This window comes from Vulpes lagopus, chromosome 18 (assembly GCF_018345385.1).
Source record: "Vulpes lagopus strain Blue_001 chromosome 18, ASM1834538v1, whole genome shotgun sequence".
Taxonomy (NCBI): Eukaryota; Metazoa; Chordata; class Mammalia; order Carnivora; family Canidae; genus Vulpes; species Vulpes lagopus.
In genome coordinates, this window is record NC_054841.1 from 38,466,172 (window position 1) to 38,490,374 (window position 24,203).

A 24,203-nucleotide genomic window follows, 5' to 3' on the forward strand; every position below is an offset into this window, starting at 1 on the left:
CTTCATGGCATCTCACATATATCAGCTTGTTTAATCAGCTCCCTGGGGCGGGTACCCATTTTACAGACGGGAAAACTGAAGCCTAGAGAAGTTAAGCAACTTGATCTCCACTTGAGGGTCAAGGCCTAGAATTCATTTCAGGCAGTCTGAGCCCAGAGTCTGTTCTTTTAACCACTGTGTTATTCTGCCTTTCTGGGGAACAAAAAAATATATATATAGCACATCCTTTAGGACAGTAGAATGTTCTAGAAATGTGTACTTCGATTGGAAGGCATAAAAGGAAGGAAAAGTTCAGTGATGTTAAGCAAGAGGAACACAGAGGATCCCTGGGTGCCAGTCTGATGTGTCACAGGTTTCTGGCTTAACCTGTTTGCCCCACACACAGGGAATACTGTTTTGAAAAATGGAGCTCAGACCCTCCACATCAGAATCCCTTGATTGCATGTTTGAAGATGCCAATCCCAGCCCCAGCCCCTTCCCTCTATACCAGTGGTCCTTAAGGTGTGAACCCCAATCAGCCATATCAGCATGGCCTGAGCTGTGACAGGCATGCACATTTTCAGGCACCAACCCCAGGCCTATTGAATCAGACTCTAGGATGGGTCCCCCAAATCTGTGTTTGAACAAGCCCTCCAGGGGGCTCTAGTGCACTGAGCACCACTATTCCAGAGCAACGGTTCTCTGCCTTAGTTGCTCCTGAGAGTCACTTGAGTAATTTTTTTAAGTCCCAGTGCCCAGACTTCTCTTCAGCCCAGTTAAATTGGAATCTCTGGGGGTAGAGCCCAAGCATCAGTTTTTAAAAGCTCCATGAGTGGCTCCAGCATGCAGCCCAGTTTGAGAGATGCTGCCATCCTTCTACTGAACTAGAATGCCCAAGAGTGAGACCTGGAGTTGGTCTCACTCTGCTTTTTTGTCTCTTTCTTTTTGCAACCAAAGTCACCTGGTGATTCTCATGCTCACCAAAGTTCGGAGACCATGACTAGAAACAACTTTTGCATTTAAAACCCTTACAGAAGACACTCTGCTGAATTCATGAACATTAAGAACATCGTCCGTTTCAATCTTAAAGATAGAATTTACTTGTACTAGAATAGTTACTGTAACGGCCTCAGCCACCTTCACCCTAGCTTTCTAGGCCTAGAATACCTATGGAATGTCCCACATCTGGACCTTCCAGCAGCCTTGGGCCTTGGAGAAACTCCTGTATTTTATTATTTTGGAGCATCTCTTAGTAACTGCCTCATCATTGGAGTGTAGGTATCAGGATTGCTACTTTGTAAAGAAGAATTTGTTCCTCTTACTACCCCCAAAGGAGTGCTTCTCAGACTTTAACATGCCTACAGATAACCTAGGGGTCTTTTCAAATGTAGCTTCTGTGGATGAAGCTGGCACAGCCAGCCCTCAGACTACACTTTGAGTAGCAAGACTCTGTTGTAAATGCTCAATAGCATGCAAAATGAGTAAATGATGACTACTTCTCTGACAGGCTCACAAGGGATGTGTGATTTCCAGAATTCTATGCAGCATCAGATGAGCTGAATGCTCTTTTTTTCAATCAACAAAAAACTATTAAGCAATTTGTAAGTATTTGTCCCTATGTTGGATGCTGTGATGGATACAGTGAGAGAACAGGTAGCCCGGGAAGGTGGGGTTCATGCTGTGACAAAGCAGCGCCACTCATTGTACTTTGGTATGTGCTGTCTTGTCTGGGGCGTGCTAATACTGCCACAGGAAACTGGTCTTTGTGGAGGGTGTTGATCTCAGATTTTGAAAGCTTGGATCTTTAAAAAAGAATTTAAATGTTTCTGACCAAAGAGTACTTTAAAAAAAAAAACAAACCTAGGTGAAAAAATAGACTAGAATGGGATCTTCAGAATAAATTATAAAACACAAAATAGAGGTTAGGTAGACCTACTTCATGATTGTGGAAACATGATGAGACCATGAGTTGGCTCAACTCCGGACTGGATTTGAGATGCTACATTTTAAATACCTTCTGTAGAGATACTTTACGTATCATCAAGAACAAAGAAAGAGTCCAAATAAATATTTTTCTGTCAAATAGTAGTATACCATTCCCAAAATTGTTCTGAATAACCCGCATAATGAAATCAGATAGGCATTGCTTACTGTAACCTGGGTTTGGGACTCAGTTCTTTGCAATCCTCTGACTGGTCATGGTCCTATTTTAATAAATTTCACAGTGATTTTTGTCAAGGCTTTTCTTTGCAATGTTGAATTATGGCCACATAAGTGGGTGTCTTAAAAAAAAAAAAAAGAGGCCAACATGAGCCAGAATTAAAGCTGCAGGAGTACCAGGATATGGAACAGCATACGACTGGAACAGAGAGACCCCACATCTAATCCCAGCTCTGCCAGATTTGAGCTGTGCGATGTTAGCAAGACCCTTAACCTCTCTGAGCCTTAGTTTCATTATCCATAAAAGGCAGATATTTCCACCTACCCGCAGAATCATTATAGGAATTTAATCAGTATGTTTAGATGGAGAAGCTGGTTAAAGCAGGCCCTCAATAATTGGCAGCCAGTCTCATCTAAGATTAGTGGTGGAGGCTTGCCTGTGACCAAGTCAGGACCCAAATCACTCCAGTTGCCCAGACACTGTAACTGACCCACAGAATTCTAGTGCCCTGAAACTGTTTAATCACTACCTTAAAATTTCAAATGACATGTTTGAAACCCAGCTCTCAGTCCAGTACACTGTGGATTGTTTTCTTCCCTCACTGAGCTCTTTGATGTCATAAGGACTGTTTTTTGTTTTTTGTTTTTTGTTTTTTTTTACTGTCACTGTCACCTTGGCAATTACTGCTGGTCATATTCGTTTTCTGCTCTGAGCGATGTTCCCTGGCAGGTGAGCAAATTAGAACAGACTTGTTTATTAAAGCAGAAAAGAATACTGCCCTCAAAGCCTTCTGTCCTTTGCACACATTAAACAAATAAAGATTCCCCAAGAGGAGGGTCTTTCCTGGGACATCCATCGGAAACAGTATGCTATGGAGTCTTCAGGAGGATGAGCTGACATATACACCTTGCCCTAGGAGGTGGCTTCATTTCATTCCTAGCCTAATAGAAATGATGAGCCATGTGGCTACAGAACTATTTTGTGTCTGACTTTGAGGGACCACCTTTTAAGTTTGGAAAATAAATGACTTTGTGAGCATTTAAAATAAAAACCTAAAGAAAACCACTTACTGGGATAATAAACCCTTCATTATTCCAGAGTCTGCTAGCCACCTAGAAAACATATTTTAAGGAGATTTTTTTATGGTATATTTGTAACAGTTAACTTTTGCTGTTTAAGAAACCACCCCCCAAATTGAGTAGCTTAAAAGAACAAACGGGTTCTCTCGTAAGAATCTGCAGTTTGCCTGGACTGTTCTTCAATTCTGGGCTGGCTTGGCTGGGGCTGGATAGTCGAGGATGGCTTCACTCAGCAATGGGCCCGCAGCTGGACAGCTGGGCATCCTGCGGTGGCTGGCTGGAGTCTCTCACTCTCCAGGTGGTCAGCCCAGGCTCTTCACATAGTGATGGAAGAGTTCTCTGCATCAAGAGGACAAATCCTAATGCACAAGCACTTTGCCAGCCTCTGTTTGCATCATATTTGCTATTTTCCCATTGGCCAAAGCAAGTCACATGGCCCAGGCAGGGGTCGGCGGGAAAGGAGAGTAACCAAAGGGTAGATACGGGGAGAGGAATTATGGAAGCTGTTTTTCACATAATCCGATGCAGTATTAACATTCAATAATTTAGACCCAAGAGCCCAAGACCAGAAATTACCTTGCACAAAGATTCCAATATAAGCCTCATGGTGGGGTTAATGCTGAAATCTCAAAGTTCAAGCATATTTCCCCAAATTCTCTCTCCATATTACTACAACAGGAACGAAAGGTTGCTAGAGATTTCTAGATGGTTGAGGTCCCATTGCTTCCAATGAGCCACCACTTGGCATCACTGGAATATGTACCCACCATATAGATGACAAGAACTCTACCTAAGTGATTTTAATAAGCTTCTACTGACTGACCCACTGCCCCCTTTATGAGTCCAACAACATTACAATCTTTACTTGTGACATTTTGTTGTTGTAGTTCCCTTCAACAAATCTGGTCTTGTTGGTACATGTAGGGTGTGGCTGAGTGTGTTCGGGTGTACATATAACCCACCACAACTGAATGTTCCCACTGACAAGAGTGTGATCTCATGATTGTCCCAGGCATATCTCTGATGTTCTCAGGGAGATTATCAAGAGATACCAGACCACAGAGGTCTTGGAGGGAGTAGCAGCTGCACCTACCCAGGTGGTTTCTCCCTCTGGGAGCAACTTGTCTCTCCAGTTCTACATGTTGATGCCTAGTAAGTGATGGGAGAGATGAAGAGGCTGACCTGGGGAGACAGGCCCAACTCCTTCACACGAGACAGTCATTTCAAACATCTGGCTGGCTGTGTTGCTGGAAAACCGTTTCTTAGAAGAAAATCAAAATACAAAAAGATTCCTTTTGGGGAGAAAGAAGAAATGGATGGGGGCCCCAGGGCAGGCAAGATGTGGGCAAACTCTCTGCTCTGGGTTAGGGATGAGAACACAACCATGAACAGCCAAAACCCCCCCACACCCCCTGCCCCCCAGCTCCATTTAAAGGGCTGAGGAGCCACAGCGGCCCTCTGTTTGCCTGAGGAGTGTTCAGAGTGAGCACCATGTAAACAACAGGCTGGAAGGCTGGCACAGAGCCCACACTGCAGGTAGAAACATGTGTGGACTACATTCCTGCCGGGCCTACATAATAACGATCACCACGACCGGTTATGAACAGAGGGGACCCCCTTCCCGGCAAAGCACATACCTATAGCCCCAAGCTTGGTACTGGCAGAGGCCCCAGGGCTGTAGGATGATCTGGAAAAACCAGGAGAAGTTATTATAGAGTAAAGAAGCTGCAGAGGGAGTCAGGCTGTAGAGATCAAGTACTCAATACTAGGACCCAAACTTTCCTTCCTGTTACCCTTATGACCTTGGGTTAATTCTCCCCAGTCACTCTAGGACTTAGTTTCTTTACTTTTAAAAAGAGAAATTCAGTTTTGATGATATACCAACAATCTTTCTCACACTCCCAAGCCTTCCTAGTTTGATCAACTTCTCCTTTTTTATTTATTTTATTTTTTGTAAATTTATTTTTCATTGGTGTTCAATTTGCCAACATATAGAATAACACCCAGTGCTCATCCCATCAAATGCCCCCCTCAGTGCCTGTCACCCAGTCACCCTCACCCCCCGCCCACCTCCCCTTCCCCCACCCCTAGTTCATTTCCCAGAGTTAGGAGTCTCTCATATTCTGTCTCCCTTTCTGTATTTCCCACTCATTTTTTAACTTCTTTTTTCATACCATTTAGTGGCTTCTAATATACTGTGTAACTTACTCATTTTTTGTTTCTTACTTATTTTGGACTCTTCTTACTAGAATATTAGTTCCATGAGGACAAAAATCTTTGGAAATTTTATTTAGTCATATTTCCTATATACCTAGAATTGTGCCTGGCATATAGTCAAGGCTCAGTAAATAGTCATTGGATGGATATTAAGTGATGACCTGGAGGGATCGTTTCTAGCTTTACCATTATGTAGCAGCTACCTACTGCTGTATAATAAACCATCCCAGAACTCGGTGGCTTACAACAACAGAAGTTTATTATTTCTCATGATCCTGTGGTTCAGAAGTTCAGGCAGCACCACACAAGGCAGCTGCTACACTCCTAATAGCATCTCCTCTACTCAGCTGTCCACTGGGAAGGGCTAGAAGGTTCAACAAGGCTTCACTCACATGTGTAGTATCCTGCAGCCCCTCATGCACCTCCTCTCTCTCCATGTGGTGGCCCTTAATTCACAGGTTTAGCCACAGCTTCTTCCACAGTGACTGGATTGCCCAAAGTGAAAGTCGGAAGCTTTCGGGCCTCATGGGGCTGAAGTCAGCTCAGATTTTAGAGAAGGGAAAATAAGCTCTCTCGCTTTCGCTCTCAATGAATGTATGTGTAAGGATGGAAGGAAGTGATGGTGGTCATCTTTGGAAACTACCTACCTGGTATTCTATGATCCCATACTCTACAAATGTGCGCATTCTTGATAAGCATTTACTGGGCACCTTCTAGGGGTCAGGCCTGGCCATGTGCTGACCACCACAGTACTCAAAACCTCAGAGAGAGTTCCTGCTCTCCTGAAGCTAATCCCTAAAATGAACTCTGGAGCCACAAGCCTTTTGACTCCAGCTGGCATCTGGTCCCCTCCAACAGTGAGAACGATGGAAGAAGACAACTGGCAGGCTGCTTGACAAGGGGGATTTGGGGACTCTTTGGGCGAGGCTGGTGACCGTATCCCTGGCTCCCTTCCAGATTCCACAGATGGTGAGGGTGACTGGAGCCTTTGGTCTGTCTGCAGTGTCACCTGTGGGAACGGCAACCAGAAACGGACCAGATCTTGTGGCTACGCATGTACCGCAACAGAATCTAGGACATGTGACCGTCCAAACTGCCCAGGTGGGTTTATGCAGGGGAGTGGCTCCAAGTTCAAGGGGAAGTTCTCCATTTATGTGTAAACCTTAGAGAAAATAAGTTTTAAAAAGACAACCATTTCCCTAATAAGAATTCTGACCAGACTGAAACAAGAGATGAGTAATGAGCTGAATGGCTGAAAAGATGGGTTTTCTGAGTCTTATGCACAACTCCCATGGCCATGACAAAGAACACAATGGCACAGTGTACATGTTTAATTTAAAGAAGGGACCCTGGTTAACTTGCGCATTTGATGTGGGATTTGTTGTGCCTTGAAGAGACACATGCAGAGAGACATTCATGGTCTGATAAGGAAGTTAAGATGAGAGGCTTGAAGATTTATTTATTTGCTTTAGAAAGAGAGAGAATAAGTGGCTGGGGGTTGGGGGATGGGCATTGAGGGGGAGAGAGAATCCTGAAGCAGATTCCCTGTGGGGCTTGATGCTAGGACCCTGAGGCCCTGACCTGAGCCAAAATCAAGAGTCAGCCGCTTAACCGACTACACCACCCAGGCGCCCCCAGTTAGTTATTACTTTAAACTGCATTGTCAGTGTTTTAAAAACTAAACTAATTGCAAACTTGGTAAGAGGCCAAATTGGGGGTAAAAAATAATTGTGTCTCTCTATAGCAGTTGTGTATCAAAGTGTGGCCTGTTTTTATAGGCATACACATTTTTAAAGGGTCAAGAAGAAAGAAGAGAAAGAGTGGGGGAGAGATACACAACCAAGACCACATGTGACTCACAAAGCCTAAAATATTTACTCTCTGACCCTTTACAAAAAATTTACCTACTCCTGGTCTATAACTTTACATTTTACATGTGCTTCTGTTGCCAGATAGAATATCAGCTTAAAGTAATATCTAGGGTTCTTCCAAAAAACTGCACATTCTGAATGGTTTCATCTGAAAGATATTTCAGAGACAGAAAAATTTGAGCCCCATACCCTCAAACTTCCTTTTTCTTTTAATTTTTTTTTTTTTGAGAGAGAGAAAGAGTGCAAGTGAGGGGAGGGGCAGAGGAAGATGGAGAGGATCTCAGGCAGGCTCCACAGTCAGCACAGAGCCCAATGTGGGGCTCCATTTCACAACCCTGAGATCACAACCTGAACTGAAATCAGGAGTTTGGCGCTTAACCGATTGAGCCACCCAGGTGCCCCCAGACTTCCTTTTTCTATTCCTAAAACTCAGTTGTCAGATCATAAGGCTGAGATTTGAAACAAAAAAGAAGTGGAAGAGCAAAAAGGTTTCTGAGAGGAGAGAAGAAGGATCAGATAGGACGTGCTCATGTTAGCAAATGGCATGTGTAGAAAATGGGGCTGAATTTAACAAGCTCCATGAAATTCTGGCTCCATGTCAGCTATGCAGGTGGATTTCAGAAAGTGGAGCAACCATCAAGATACTTTTCTTGATCTTTCCCATGATCATCATAATGAAGCTGAGTTGGAAGTCTGATATGATGGGATTTAGATAGGTGGAAATAAACCATAATATGAGAGGGAGGAAGAGGAGGAAGACAGGAAGACAGTGAAGAAGGAAAAGAAGGACAGTAGAAAGAAGATGAAAGAAGAAAATAAAATGATAATGAAGATCATGGAGAATAGGATTTTTTGAGGACTTAAGTATCCAGCAAATTTCTAAGGTCTTCTTAGGGCTTATTTCATTTAATCCCTGCAATAGCTTCATGAAGTAGGGGTTTATTACTGTACCACTTGACAGCTACTGAAATAGGCATGAGGTTAACTAGTATGAGTCACTCAAACAGCAAGAGATCAATCTTGAATCTGAATCCAGGCAGTGTGCTTAAACAATTGAGCCACCCAGGTACCCCCTGGGTGAGTCCATGTTCACCATTACACCATTCCTCTGCCACCAGGAGGAGGAATATGGGGCTCAGCCACTCACGGATACAGACAGCATTTAGTGTCAGGGCTTGGGGGCTTGCCTGCTGTTTTCTTTTCCCAAGCTAGTGCTCAGATCCAAGTCTACCACCTGGTGACCACCATTTTGAATGTTTCCTTCTCATTTTCTCTCACCGCCTAGAGCAGTGTGCCCAGCAGCCCTGCTCATACATTTTCTTCTTTTCTGACCCCACCCTTCCATCCTCTCTGCCTCTCTGTTCCTGGGCCTTCCAGTTTTTCAGGGCTTCATTGGAACATGAAGGACTTTTTTTTTTTTTTTTAAACAGGATCTCTTTTATTTAGTTTGCTGATTCTCAGCCTTATAGGAATGAGTCTTGGAGCCGACAGTCTCCCTGGCCTGGCAGTCATTACACTGAAAAAAATCTGTCTCCTAGGTCAACCCTACAAATAAGTGCAAGAGACCTCACACAAAGTCAGAGGGAGCCCCTTAAAGAAAATCAAGTCAGACCTCGTGACTACTATGTTCTACCACTCTGGCCTCCTCAGAGGCCTCAGCCGGCACAGGATTTCTGTTTTGTAGGGGAAGCCTGGATGGGGGTGGTAGTTTGGGGGAGGATGGGGGAACCAGGAAGTATGAGACAAACTGGGTTCAAGTAATGACAAGAGCAAAAGCAAGTAATGACAAGCCCAGATTATTCTCTTTGAAGCACCATTGGTGGTGCTGGAAGTCCTAGAATGTGAGATATCTGCTCTTTAGCTATGAACTGCTGCATCTCCAAAATGAGCTATAAAATACTCCTGAGAAAATTATCAGCTAACACCTACCACTTACTCCTGTAGGTGCTTTCTTTACCCGTAATTTATTAGAATGTGTTTAACTCTCTGGAGGTGGGGCACTCATTTCTGCCCATTTTACAGATGTGAAAGCTGAGGCACATGAATTTTAAGTGGCTTAAAGGTTACAGGTTAGTAATGATTGGAACCCAGTCAGTCAGTCCTTAAAACTGGTTTTGACCACTAGACAAAATATTAACCACTGCCTTTAATCCAGTTTGTCACCCTGATACCACCAGATAGACAGGCCTTGCAGACACGTGTCCCCTACCACCCAAAACCCCATTCCTGGCCCTAGTGAATGAGTTCCTTAAGACTCATTCAGGCACATTTGGATCTGATTTCATACTGCAAATGGTATCTGGGGTTTTAATATATTTTATGCTCTACTACCTGCTTTTTACTGTTTCCTCCACTGGCAAATTCCTACCCATGAGTAGTAATGAATACAAAAAAGGCTTTGTTCAGGTGTATTTGTTTCTTTATTTGCTGGGGCGGTAGAGGGTAACTTTTTCCATATAACTAGGGGAAAATGAGCTCTTGTCTGTGTTTAGGAATTGAAGACACCTTCAGGACAGCTGCCACTGAAGTGAGTCTGCTTGCGGGAAGTGAGGAGTTTAATGCCACCAAACTATTTGAAGTTGGTAAGGAGATCTTTTCCCCCTCTTTTTTTTAAATCCAAATATTGATTTAATATTTTGGAGATTCCTTTTGCCTTTACAGTGCCATCCCATCCTAGGATCCATTTAAATGTTTCATTTTCCTCTTCTGGGGTCCAGTTCTCTCAACATATTTTTTGCTCACTGAATATACGCCAAGCAAGAGAGAGCAGTCCCATGCCTCCTTCACCAGGCTGAGCAGAGTGCCCTCTGTGTCTGCCTTGCTTGCTACAGAGCTTCCGGGGCAAGAGGTGGGACAGAGCTGCTCTTCCCTTAGCGTGGATTCAGTCTCAAATGGGGCCTCAGGCCCCTTGGAATCCCCTCTGGTAGCACTCACTGAGTGTCCCCAAGAAGTCAGGAAATGCTGGTCTCAGTTCTGTAGCAAAAGTTCTTCCCCCAAGGGAAGAAGGGAAAATGAACTTTCTTAGTATTATGCCTGCCTCCCTCTACCGCATAAATTTTTTGTAAACCCTTGGCATACTCTGCTACTTATCTGCTAGAAAGTACTAGACCAAACACAATAAATGTGAACCAAGCCAAATTGAAAGTGACTTCTCAGGTCCAAGATGGGGCTCCTGGGTGGCTCAGTCAGTTAAGTGGCTGCCTTTGGCTGAGGTCATGATCCCAGGGTCCTGTAATCAAGCCTTGCATCTGGCTCCCTGCTTAGTGGGGAGCTTGCTTCTCCCCTGCCCCTCCCTCTGCTTGTGCTCTCTCTCTCAAACAAATAAATAAAATCTTTTTTTTAAAAAAAGAAATCTATTAAAAATAGCTTCATGTGCTTTAGGATGCAATTCTTTATTGCTGAAAGATGAGACTCCTTCTGCCACATTTCTTCATGCTACCCGAAAATTCTTTCCTGGCCTTTTCACTTCCACCCTACCTCATCAGCCAAACAGGAGGCCGTATAGAAATTCTTTGTGATCCAGGACTTGCATCTCCATCCTTCACACATACGAACTACATTTAGCAGGAGCCTTCTACAAACATAATGCATGTGACTCCCTCCCCCCACCAAAAAAAAAAAAAAAAACAGTAGTGAAAGATTAAATGTGGTAAATTTACATAAAATGGTAGAGCAACAGAGGTTGTCTTTGGGGGCAGAGAGATTCTCAGGTCTGTCCATACTATACACCCTACAGACAGGCAGCTGCTTGCTTTTTTGCAGAGGGATAGCTCCAGTTGCACAAAGCCAACTGAGATGAATGGGAATGGGTATCAATCAATCAGGTTCTGGGCAGGAGCAAACACAGCATACTGAAATCAGGTTATTGAGGAGCATTGGATTAGGGTCTGTTTGCAAAGAGGTGAACAGGATAGAAAGACGCCCTTGGCCTGAAGGGACCAGGGGAAGGAGTAGCTACCAGAACCCATAGAAAAAATGTGTGGAGAGGGCTGCCTGACAGCACTCCTGGCTCTCAGAAGGATGTGGCCAACCTGCAACAGTGAGGGAGGAAACACAGGAACAAATACTTTGACCTCACTCTCTTCTCTCCCCCTGGTCGCTGGCCAGGTCCTCCCCTGGGATCAACCCAAAGAGAAGTCAGGGCTCGAGGGAGCCCATTGATATAGTCCATGTAGGACAACCTTCCAGGGCAAGGAAAAACATGGAATGAGGATAGAGAAGGACAAACAGAGGATTCCTCACAGAGATGGGACACAGCTTGAGCTGCACAAGGGCATTGTCCCCCTTGTAGTATCTCCATTGTCTGATCTATAAAATGGTATGAGATGACAGCGTGAACTGACAGAGCTATTGTAGAATTAAATTAGTTAATATTTGCAAAGCATTTGGAGCCTGTCCATCACACTGAAGACCCACAAAAGTTTGATAGGTAAAAATAAGCCAATGTATATCCTACAGGTACATGAATTATGATGACCGTCCACACTGGAAACAGCAAATCCATTTTTTAGGGCCTTCACTGAATATTGTTTCTGAAGACCATGCCCTCCAAAGGAGACCCTCACTGGCTTTGTAGACACACATTTCCCAGGAGGGAGCCTGCATTCTGTCACTACTGTCTGGTCAGGGGCTCACAGGGGTGGAATCTTAGAGCTCAGGCCCAAATGGAGCCCTAGCACACCCCCACTGGCAGCAGCACCCTGGACCCTATGCTGTGGGCTCCCTACTTTCCTTCAGCATGATCCTTATCACATTCTAGGACATAGGTGTCCTTTTTGTCCTCGGTTGAGAGATGAGAATCCTGAAGCACAGTGAGGGAGAACACCTACATGAGGGCATGAGCAGTATGCTAGATGCTTGAGCTGGAATTCAATCCCAGGCCACCAAACACAGGATCCCATATTCTTCATCTGAGGCCAGGCCTCTCTGAGCCCCTGAGAGATGCCCTATCTCTCCTGTCCTCATTCAACTGAAGAGAAGCCTGAGCCCTCCTCCAAACTGCCCGCCAACCCACGCCCAGCCTGGCCACTTGATTGCCTCTTAGGGCACCACCAGCCTTCCAGGCACCTGGGTCAGAGATGAGAAGTCACTTCTGATGTCTTTCTTCCTTCACCATCAAACCCACCCAGGCCTGGCAGCCCTCTGACCACCCTTGATCCCTCCTCTTCCTTCACTCCCACCTGGACTCTCGCCACTGATAGCAGCACTGAATACATCCTCCTTACTGTGCCACTTGGCCAATAGCTCACTGTCCCTCAAAAACTATCAGTAGTTCCTTAGTGTCCTCCAAACAAGCCTAAACTACACTGAAGAGCCCCACGATCGGACACCAACAGCCTTACTTCCTTCCCTATAACGCCTGTTCCTGTGACACCGAATGTGTTCCCCTCCCCCAGACAACCCCAGCAGATGTCTTCTGCTCACCAGTGGTCACTGTTTGCCTGCTCCTAAGTCCAGCCATTCCCATGGGGCAGTGCAGGACCAGATAAATATTCCTTGGTTTTTCAAATAAAACCAGGAATCCACGTTAATAAACTGCAATCACCTAAGTCTTAAATGAAGCCAACAATTAATTAATTGGCAACTAATTCAACATATTTTTAATTCTATAAGATCCAAATACAACAATCTCATGGGGGCAGGTTCTGGCTGGAAGACTAGAGGTCCATAGCCTCTGGCCTAGACATTAAGTTCCCTAAACACAGGCCACCAGCCCCTTCCTCTTTGAGGCATCTTATTACATGGATTGTTTACAGTAATTGTCACTCTCTGGTGCCTACGATTAAGAGATTAGGCCATCAGCTTTAGTTTAAACCAGTCATGGAGTGGCACAAATAAAACCTGGTCCCACCATCCTCCTTTGAGGCACTTTCTCCCTTGTCACCATGTACTTAAAGAGGAGATTCAAACTTGCCCTCTGAATTATTTTTCATTTTGTTCTAGGGGAGAGTAGGGTTATCCCCCATATCCTCCCTTTTCTTCCCCAGATGACTGCTAAAATTCAGGGATAACAGTATCATATATTTTCAAAAGACAAACCAGATGAAGCAGTTGTGCTGGTGAAATCTAGGCGATGGCATACAGGTCGTCACTGCTGAAGTAGCTTCTCTCTACATTTCTGTGCATCTGGAAATGTTTCATAGCTTAAAGCGGGGAAGTTGCCTGGTGAATAAAGTTCCCAAGTTCAAGGGGGTGGTGGTGGTGAATACGATCAAACCGAGGGCTGGTGGCTCCCCGACCGCAGGGGCTGGCCCGGGAGGGCAGGACTTGGCTTCAGTGTTAACCAGCTGCCCGTCTTGCACGTGGTGACAGGGTGTCCCTGCGGTCTTTTTCAGACACGGACAGCTGTGAGCGGTGGATGAGCTGCAAAAGTGAGTTCTTACAGAAGTACATGCACAAGGTGATCAACGACCTGCCCAGCTGCCCCTGCTCCTACCCCACCGAGGTGGCCTACAGCACGGCGGACATCTTCGACCGCATCAAGCGCAAGGACTTCCGCTGGAAGGACGCCAGCGGGCCCAAGGAGAAGCTGGAGATCTACAAGCCCACGGCCCGCTACTGCATCCGCTCCATGCTGTCCCTGGAGAGCACCACGCTGGCAGCCCAGCACTGTTGCTATGGCGACAACATGCAGCTCATCACCAGGGGCAAAGGCGCGGGGACGCCCAACCTCATCAGCACCGAGTTCTCGGCCGAGCTCCACTACAAGGTGGACGTCCTGCCCTGGATTATCTGCAAGGGCGACTGGAGCAGATACAACGAGGCGCGGCCTCCCAACAATGGACAGAAGTGCACGGAGAGCCCCTCGGACGAAGACTACATCAAGCAGTTCCAAGAGGCCAGGGAGTACTAAGGAGATGCCACCTCGGGTATATGTGACACAAACGCACTGCACTGATCGTCGCCGGGGCAGAGGCGTGCCTACCCGCATCCATGTCTAGGTGTATATACCACATGGGCATTTTTCATCAATCACGCTAGGGGTGCGCGCCAGGCCCCGGTGGCTGCCCTCTGAAGCCACCTCGCCACCCTAGATGCCCCTGGAGCTCCTTGGAATTCCTCGGGGGGAGATGTCGGCGGCAGGACGAGGACAGAGGAGCCAGAAGAAGAACCTGGAAGCCATAGCAGGTGGGATTTGATGTGCACCCAGATCCAGTGTTTCCTAGAGAAGCAAAGCGGAAAAGACCGAGCTGTAAACGTTATACGCAGTTTTTATATATAACTTATTTAATATGAATGTGACTTATGCATAACCTTTTCGCTGGAGTTGTGAAACTGTTTAATCGCTTCTGTGAGAGTTCAGACAGGGGCTAAAGGATGTGGGAGAGAAAGGGAATTTTGGAATTATTATTTTTTTTAACTAAGTAACTCAACAGAAGTGTATCAAAACAAGAAAACACCCACTTTAAACCAAATGTTCTTTAGTCATGAGGCACCTTGCTGGAGTCTCGGCTTCCCGAATGCCCTTGCCTAAGATTGGATAGGGGGTGCGGGGCACACGGGTATTTTAGGGGCACATCTGAGGACTGGTTTTAAATAGGCTTTAAAATAAAAGGCCAATATCAGCATAACGCTATAATTCTACTAAAAGGCTTCAGAGTGGCAGAAGTTCTGCTTATGTCTTAGTAGGTTCAGAAGGCTGCAGGAAGGTCAGACATAAAAACAGGTAGTAGCACTTTTCCAAAGAAAAAAAGAAGCAAAATAAATGGGTAAAGAACATGGACCTCATTTCATCTATTTTAGTCTAATACCATTGTAACATTTTTTTACTCCGCCAATATATTCCCAGTAAATACATATAGAAAGAGTAGGAGGACTCAAGTCTAGAAAATCCTAATTGTTTATGTTTTAAGAAAGGAAAAAAAACTACATTATTTTTGTAAAGTATTTATTGAGTCATTGAGTCTTGTGCATCAAGCGATTGTGATATGACCTGGTTCTGTAGTGTGGAACTTAGGACAAATAAAGAGTTTGTTGTTATGCAATCTTTACTTGCAAAACTCCAGGAGAAGAGAATATATACTAAAATCATAATAAAATGTGTTACCTGCAATAAATGTGTTAACTGCAAATATTTATAATGCAAATACCATAAAGAGCCCTGGTAAGCCCAGGGCTTCAAGGCAGGGGAGAGGAAGGTTCAAGCCAGGTGGGAATAAAAGACTCACTGATTCATGCAATGATGGGTGCTATAACTCATAGCATCTTTGGCACCAAGAATGTCAACCCAGGCCCCAGGAGGCTGAACTGAACCTGACACACGGGTAAGTTTTTGCACACTCAGAGCTAAGAAAGAGCAAAGAAGAGCAGGCCAGAGCAAAGGCAGTCTAGGTGAGGGGCACCTGGGTGGCTCAGTTGGTTAAGCATCTGATTCTTGATTTCAGCTCAAGTCTTGAGCTCAGATCATGAGATTGAGCCCCAAGTTGGGCTCTGTGCTGCACTTGGAGCCTGCTTAAAATTCTCTCTCCCTCTCCCTCTGCCTCTCCCCTATCTCCCCCCAACCAAAAAAAAAAAAAAAAAAAAAGAAAGAAAGAAAGAAAGAAAGAAAAGAAAAGAGAGAGACAGAGAGATGGTCCAGGTCAGCAGGGCTGCTTCCAGACAAAATTCTGCAATGGCATAAGTAAGTAGAACTACTCATCATGTAGATTATTCCTTTTCCAGATGAGAATACCAAAACTCAGAGGGGAAAAATATATCACATTGGGCCCATCTTTCATTTCCTAGCCTAATGCTCTTTCTATTTTATCAAATTGTTGGTGTCCCGGTGGTGTCTTTGGTATTCTTCAATTAGCAATAATCGCGCCTCGGATAAACCTCATTGGCTACGATACTGCCACTGTGCAAAGCTTGTCTTTGGTATTCTTAATCCCACCCTTAAGTTCTCCTAATAATATTTGTTCTTTTGGAAAAGCTCTTATCAATCATTTACACTTTAGAATGAATTACCTATGCATTTCCCTTCTCAGAACATTTATATTAAAGAGCTATTTCTAATTATGACATGAGAAGCCTTATTGACATCTGAAGGAGTTTTAGGCACCTGAACTGGTAGGGAGAGAATCAATACATCTATTTACCAGGGAAACAGATTTGGTTTCTAATAATAATAGGAAGACTATTTCTGCAAAGAGTGTTGGTTGCAATGGATTGCATTGCCTTTGAGATGGCAAGTTCCCTGTAGGGACAGGTATTCAAGCAGAGACTGGAGATGAAACACATATGAAGCTCAACTGAGTGATGAGAGAAAAAAATGGACAACAATAACACCCTCTGATAAATGTTTTATTAAGGGTAAACGCAAAAAACTATGGGAAAACAGGCAGGAATCAGGGAAGTACATGTTGAGGCAAATGGAGGAGTGGAATTTAATAAAGCAGCAAAGAGGGAGGGGGAAGTGGATGCATTTGAAGTTAGAAAAAAGTAAGAACAAAAATAAGGAACAAGGAAGGAGCTTGGGGTCTACTAAAGGCCGCATGTTTGGAGTGATGAGCAGAGGAACAAGAGTGGTAAGTTTTGGAGCTATACCTAAGGTGTCTTTATTAAGGATTTATCATAGAAGATGAAAAGGAACAGAGCTCTTTCCTACTAAAGTGAGAATGACTGATGCGAGCAGTATTTTCAATGGGCTCATTGCCTTTTCATAACAGACCTTGCTGACCTAATGAAATGAGAGTTGGAAGATGAGGTGAATCGGGGGCAAGCGAGGGCCCCTGGGCTCTTTGCATACAGAATACATCCCTAGTCTCCTATACATCATCAGGTTAGTGCCACGCCTCTGGAAATCTGGTGAACAATGGTCTGCCTCTATCAGGATAAGCTATTTTCCAGTCCCAAAGCCAATGAGTGATGCTCAGAAAGCCAAAACCCCTCGGCTCAGGTATCAACTAAAACAAGGCAATCTTTTCCAGCACAGGGGCTCAAGCTGGCCCCAGGGTAACCCCAGGTAATTCCCTTCATGCAGATGGACCTTGTGCTTAAGAGCAGCAGCATGCAGCAAAGTAGCTGCCTACAACCTCACCTGAAGTTCCTGTAAATATGACCATCAGCAAGTGCTCTACAAAGGCCTCCCATGGAATTTTTCGCTCCCTTGCTTCTCCCTGGGGAAAGACCCCCCTTTTCTAATAATCTCTGGGCCTCTTGGGTGCCATGTGTGAGCAAGCCTATAGTGAGTGGCAAACAGAGATGCTCAGGGCCCTCTAGTGGCTGCAAATGGGAAAGTTCAGGAAGAGGACTGAACGTGCGGAGTCTTCTCTTTGGCCCCAGTACAATTGTCCACCATGATTATAGTCTCCAGAGCATTTCTCTCTGTGTAGTTCAGTGGCCAGGAGATTAAAGTTCTCCAGTCTAACATTAGGGATCAGAATAAGTACTATACTAGCCACTCTTTCCTGATCACACACTTTGTGCCTCTGGGCTACTTACTCCCTTTACCCTGGGAAGCAGGCATAGTGCATCATATCCATTTACCGGAAAAAGAAGCCCAACAAGGTTAGTGACCTTACCCAAAGCCTTAAGGCTCTATAAATGGCAGAGCTGGTTGAAGCCAGTTCTTTCCAATCACCAAGCCCACATTCATAACCTTAACCCTTCTTCTACTCTCTTCCTAAGTTTTTGCAACACTCACAGGATCAGTGTGGTTTTTGTTTTCCTCTAACTCACTCTGCCTTTACTCAACTTATTCAAATCGGCTGAATCCCCTGCAACAATCTTTATGGTGTCTTATATTGGGCACAGAGGATCTGGCTTTATTTTTACATATTTTATTCATCTGTGTCATTCTGTAAGATGATGCTTGCTCCTCTAGCTGAGCCCTTGCTCCAGTTGGGTCAGTAACAGAGCTCAACATTTCTAGCTCAACATCCCTCCTGCAGGCAAGCCCCATGCTGTCACCTGTTGGGTGGGCCTCAGAGGTGAGTGTTGCATCCCGTGCTTCTCTACACCCCTAGTTCCTAGCACCTTACCAGGCAGATGTCAGGCAATGTGCAGAGAGCTGAAGAATTTGAAGGTTGATGCAAACTGCCTGTATTCCAGTTCCGGGTTCTCACACTTGCCTACTGGGTTCCACTGGACAGGTGAATCAGCCCCTGTGGATTTCCATTTCCTCATGCAGTTGTTATGAGAATTAACTAAGACAAGAACCACGAAGTTCCTGGGGCCTGTCAGATACCATGTGCAATGAAGTTTGGACATTGGTATTTAGTCATTTGGCAACTATATACTGACCACCTACTAGTTGCCAGGCACTATTCCAGAGGCCAGAGCTTTAACTGTATACAAATCCAAGTCTTCCTGTTGGAGAGCAGACAGCCAAAAAATATGTAAGCACATAATCTGAAAGAGTGATAGATAATGTAAAGAAAAATAAATTTGATCACACATGTATGTTGTATTACTTATGGCAATACTAATTGCTGTAATGGGTAATCCTCAAAATCCGGATGCCTGGGCGCCTCAGTGGTTGAGTGTCTGCCTTTGGCTCAGGTCGTGATCCTGAGGTCCTGGGATCAAGTCCTACATCCGGCTCCCGCAAAGAGCCTGCTTCTCCCTCTGCCTATGTCTCTGCCTCTCTTTGTATCTCTCATGAATAAATAAATAAATCTTTTTTTTTTTTAAGGTAATCCTTAAAATCACAGTGGCTTAAAACAGTAAAAATCTATGGTATGTTTCTGGTCAAGTGGCTTTCCTCTAAGTGATGACCCAGGGGTCCAGGCTCCTTCTATACTGTGGCTCAGCCGTCTTCAAGATGTGACTCTCTGGGATGTCCTGGGAATCAGCTCAATTCCTGTCTACTTGAGTAAAGAGCAGGCAGGACAAGCATAAAGGTTTACATAGGTCAAGCGGAGAAGTACTGTACATCATTTCCACTCCATCTCCACAGCTCTGTTCCATGCCACACTCTTTTGGGAGGACAATTGAGAAATAGAGTTTAGTTGGGACTTTGGGGGTGCAGGAAGCCTAGATAGGCTATGTACGCACTCAGCCTGTGTCTGCCACAGAGGTAGACCACCTGGCTACACAAGGCAGGAGTGAAAGGCAGCGGACAGGACTCTGGATGGGCCCAAAGCAAGCGACCAAAGAAGAAAGGGCTTTCCCAGCCCCTCACCATCTTCCACAGTGTATTATAGTGCTAACCCGTCCTCGGTTTACTATCTATCAATTGACTAAGACCACCTGTCCTACCTAATCACCGGCACAACCCCCTTGGCACTTCCCACACTTCCTACACATATGTGTCCACCAGCCCAGCTCTCAACTGGAAGCTCCTGGAAGCCTTTGCCTGATCACTCTCTCTGGGTGATGGGGCTCCTCGGCTTGCACAGGAACAGACTCAAATGCCAGGGAGTTAACAGTGCTCCACAGAGCACTTAACAGTCGACTGAGCAGAACTATGTGGATGAATACTCCAGCTTCCTCACTCTCAAGTGGAGCAATTCTGAAGCATGTTTTATTCTATTCTCAGAGCTCCATCGGGACTGAGCTCCAGGCCCCCACAGGGTAACTGGCTTGCTAACATGTTATCTATTGGCTTTCTTCCCATCCCTGTGTTTCTTCCCCACTCTCCTTTTGTTGCTTGCTGGAATCATCTCCCCAGTGTCCTACCTGCTCCAATCATTTTCTTTGGATTCGTTTCTAGGGGAGTCCCAAACCAACACATAACTTTGTTTTAATACTTACTGAATGCTATTCAAACATAAGCTTACTATCATTACCATCATGCTCCTGCAAGAGATGAGGCTTGGCTGTTGGTGATAGCTCTACCAAAAAAGAAAAGCCATCTCATACTGACCAGAGATTGGCACTCTACTAGATTTTTGAGCTTTTACAAACCAAAGTTATAAACCCTCAGTTTTTCTGAAAACTGATCCAGCAGACAGAAAATGACCCTGCCAGATACCTCTAAAAACTGCTGAACACCTTCTCCTAACCTTTGAATTCATCTCCTTGCTGGCTACAAACCAACCCTGCTCCACTGACCACACTTTGAGTAGCACTGTTCTAATTAACTAAGCGACGGTGATCAATGCCCCCATGAGCAGTGATTCTGGCCTGACATACAAAATCATGAAAAAGCTTCACAGGAAGTTATGTGCGGGGAGAGAAGAGGATGGGGTTCTCCCTTTGTCATCCACTTACAGTTTCCAATGGAAAAATGTGTGGGTTGTCACATTATGCCTGCACTATTTTAGACTAATTAAAGGCTTGCCGCAGTAATTACTGGGTGGGTATACTCAGGAACATACATCCATGTGTACAGATCCTGAATACAGTAGTATAAATTAAGACAGAAAGCTTACAGCCCATTGCTTTTCTGAGGCTTAGTGTTGGTTTACCATACAGGATTAGAAGAAGAGGGGCGCTTTCTGGGATCAGAAGGTAAGACATCTTAGGAACAAATTTATGAGACTAGCAACTCTTTGTTGAACCAGAAGAACAAAGCTTAGAGATGATTAGGTTTTCTGTTTTTTTGTTTTTTGTTTTTGTTTTTTTCTATCTCCATCTCCATGTAGAGGTTTGGAAAGTCAACGTAGAAAGATCAGTGCCTTGCCTAGAATGGTAAAAAGAACATCATCTTCAACCATTTTGGCGGCTGGGGAATTGGCGGGGAGGGGGGGAGCTGGATTGAAACACAGCTGCAAAAGCAAAGCTGGGTAAGAATTTTACAACTTTGTTAATTTTCTATCTGTTCTGGGAATAGTAAATGTGCCCTTACAGATATTCATGATTGCCCTCAAAATAAAAAAAATTATAAACTTAAAAAACAACTTTCAAACGGCACAGAAAAGTCTTTCATTCTTGAGGCATGTAATTCATGGATGATTTTCAAAATGTCATGTTTGAATTGGGAAAGTAACATTTCTTGAACTAACCAGCCAATTGCTTCAAGAACATGACTCAAAGGATATAAAAATTTCAAGCCTGACTTTTAAAAAAGAAAAAAGGAACTTTTTTCCCTATGCAGCTAAGTTTATTTTTCTCAAAGGTCATGACTACATATTAGGTTTATTTGCCATGGAAGGGAATGGCCTAAATGAAGTATGCCTTTAATTCCTTAGTGAAATGGAGCAGTAGCAGATCTTAACAAGCACCACTTCAAGATTTCACACCAGTAGACATGCGGTTTTGCTTTGTCTAGCTCTGTCCTCCTTCACCCCTCTACACCCAGTGCAGGTTTTGTTCTATTTTATCTTTGGAAAGCTTAGCAGATGGAGAAGGAGGGAGGGGAAAAGCAAAGAGAAAAGCCAGGATTTCCCAAGACAAAATCCTCTCTGGACCTCCTAAGGTAACTCATTGCCCTTGTTGTCAATATAACTAAAGTGAGGTCTTTATATAGGCAAGACTGGGGAGACCCACACCACTGATGCACCTGTCCCCAGGACCTTCAAATGCCCATGCAGGGACCAACCAAGACCAGGAAGAGATTTCCAGGGGCCTCGTGCCCCAGAGCCACCTGGTTAGGATTCCTTCAGTCAAAAGAGAATGAGGTGTTTTGTGCTGATTGCTGTGGAGGGAAGATTTTTCTTCAAAAATGTTTTACGGTCCTCACCTGGTGACTGACTCTATGGAGTGGAAGTCAAGGCCCACCTTCTCCAGACCTCAGGAAAAAGCCCTCCATGGAGCAACTCTTGAGTGCTCCCTCCCACTATTACAGGATATGATGAAGAGAAAACAAAAAAGGAGGAAAGCAGGGATCCTGTTCGAGGGAGATAAAGCTTGGTTCATGCCACTCACCATCAGCAAATGTAAAAAACTGAAGTTTGGGATAAAAGCAAACTCACTCTCTGTTTTCTCTTCTTCAAGATTTCTACCCTGTACCATTCCAATTGCCTTCCTCACTGCTCCTCTTTCATTCCTTTTGCCACCCAACTGGCGTTTTTGTGGCCAACTTCTATTCTTTGGGCCAATCTTTTTGTTTGTTTTGAATACTCAAATAAATAAATAAATAAACATTTTATTGATGTATAACATACAATCAGAAAAATGTACACATGTCATAAATGTGTAGCTCAGTGAATTTTCACAAGGTAAACACAGTCATGACCAAAGTCAAGAAATAATTGAAGGGTCATGAGGAAACTCGCTGGGATGAAATGGTCTATATCTCGATTATGGTGGTGGCTACACAACCATATATATTTGTCAAAATTCAATGAATTGTCCACTTATAGAAAGAATTGGATTTCACCATATGTAAATGTTACCTCAACACAAAGTAAATAAAACATTACCATCACTCCTATGCTACCTTCCAGGCAGCACCCACTTTCCACCAAAAGTAATCAATATTATGACACTAGATTTGTTTTGCCTGATTTTCGAACATTGATAGAGTCCTCTGACATATGCTCCTTGAGGTCTGGCATCTTTTGTTCAACATCATTTTGTGTGAGTCTTCCATATTGCTGTTTGGAGTTATCAGCCATTCATTCTCATCATTGTCCAGTATTGCAAGTTTCTATTTACCTTTCTGCCATGAACAGGCATTTGGGTGGTTGCCATTTTGGAGCTTTTACAAACAGCGCTGCTGTGAACAGTTCAGGTGTGTCTTTTAGTGCTCATATAGACACATTTCTATTGGGAGTGTAATTAACAGGTCCTCAGGCATGCACAGTATTAGTAGATACTGTCCAAGAGTTTTCCAAAGTTACTGGTTGACATTCTACCCAGGAGTGATTGAAGGTTCTGGTTCTTTGATCAATATTGGTTCTATCCCTACACTAACCATTCTTTGATATTTTTATTCTTTAGATTTAAGTCAATGTATGTGTGCTGAGCATTTGCTGTGTGCTTGTCACAATTCACCATGCTGGATACTGGAGACACAAAAAGGAGCAGGAACCCTGTCATAAATGAATGGTTCAGTGGGGTGACTAGTTCAGATGACTATATTACAAAGTGATAGATACGATGGGACCAGATGAGGATGTGATTAATTACAGAGACTGTACTTAATAAATCAGAGATGCCGCATTTTATTTAAGGGGAAAAAAGTCTAACGATAACAAGTGTTGGCAAGATGGTGAAAAAACAGAAATTCTTATTGCCATTGCTTATGGGGATAATTTGACTATACCTAGTACAGTGGATGCTGTAAAGTGGATATAGCAGAAATTGCCAATTTCACTCCTGAGGGCTTTCTTTCTATTGTCAAAAATTGGAAACAACTTGTCTACCAACAGAGGAATGGCCAAATAAACCATGCATTAATAAGATAGAATACTATCCAGCTGCTAAAATGAATGATCTAAAGCTATGCCTACTGTCACAGATGTGTCCTAAAAATATAATATGTAAAAAAGTAAATTGCAAATGGATATATGAAGTTTTACACAATTTCAATAATTTAAAGAGTCACAAAACAATGCTATATTATGTGTGGACACCAACATAGGTAATAGTACTAAATTATGCACAGGAAGGCTAACCATCCAATTTCAAGGTAACAGTTACAACTGAGGATGGATGACAGTGAGTAGGTGGGAAAAGTGGAAAACATTAGAGGAAATATGGTATTTTAAAAAAAGAAACCTAAAATATACTACAAGATATTAATACTGGTTAAGTCTGAGCATTGGCAATGAAACGCCAGGACACCTGCACCCCGATGTTTCTAGCAGCAATGTCCACAATAGCCAAACTGTGGAAGGAGCCTCGGTGTCCATCGAAAGATGAATGGATAAAGAAGATGTGGTTTATGTATACAATGGAATATTCCTCAGCCATTAGAAACGACAAATACCCACCATTTGCTTCAACGTGGATGGAACTGGAGGGTATTATGCTGAGTGAAGTAAGTCTATCGGAGAAGGACAAACGTTGTATGTTCTCATTCATTTGGGGAATATAAATAATAGTGAAAGGGAATATAGGGGAAGGGAGAAGAAATGTGTGGGAAAT

At 44.0% G+C, this 24,203-nt stretch overlaps 1 protein-coding gene and 1 pseudogene across 1 annotated transcript in view; one reads left to right on the forward strand and one right to left on the reverse strand.

Moving 5' to 3' along the window:
• The window catches only part of ISM1 (isthmin 1), a 73,332-nt gene extending 57,972 nt beyond the window's left edge, over window positions 1–15,360 (forward strand). Inside the window, exons 4-6 of the mRNA XM_041732425.1 lie at window positions 6,394–6,537; window positions 9,800–9,889; window positions 13,643–15,360. Coding sequence (XP_041588359.1) covers window positions 6,394–6,537; window positions 9,800–9,889; window positions 13,643–14,160 — 752 coding nt within the window. The 3' untranslated portion in view covers window positions 14,161–15,360. The remainder of the gene's footprint in view (window positions 1–6,393; window positions 6,538–9,799; window positions 9,890–13,642) is intronic.
• A 602-nt stretch (window positions 15,361–15,962) lies between these two features.
• LOC121478456 lies at window positions 15,963–16,155 on the reverse strand (annotated as a pseudogene).
• Window positions 16,156–24,203: the final 8,048 nt, after the last annotated feature.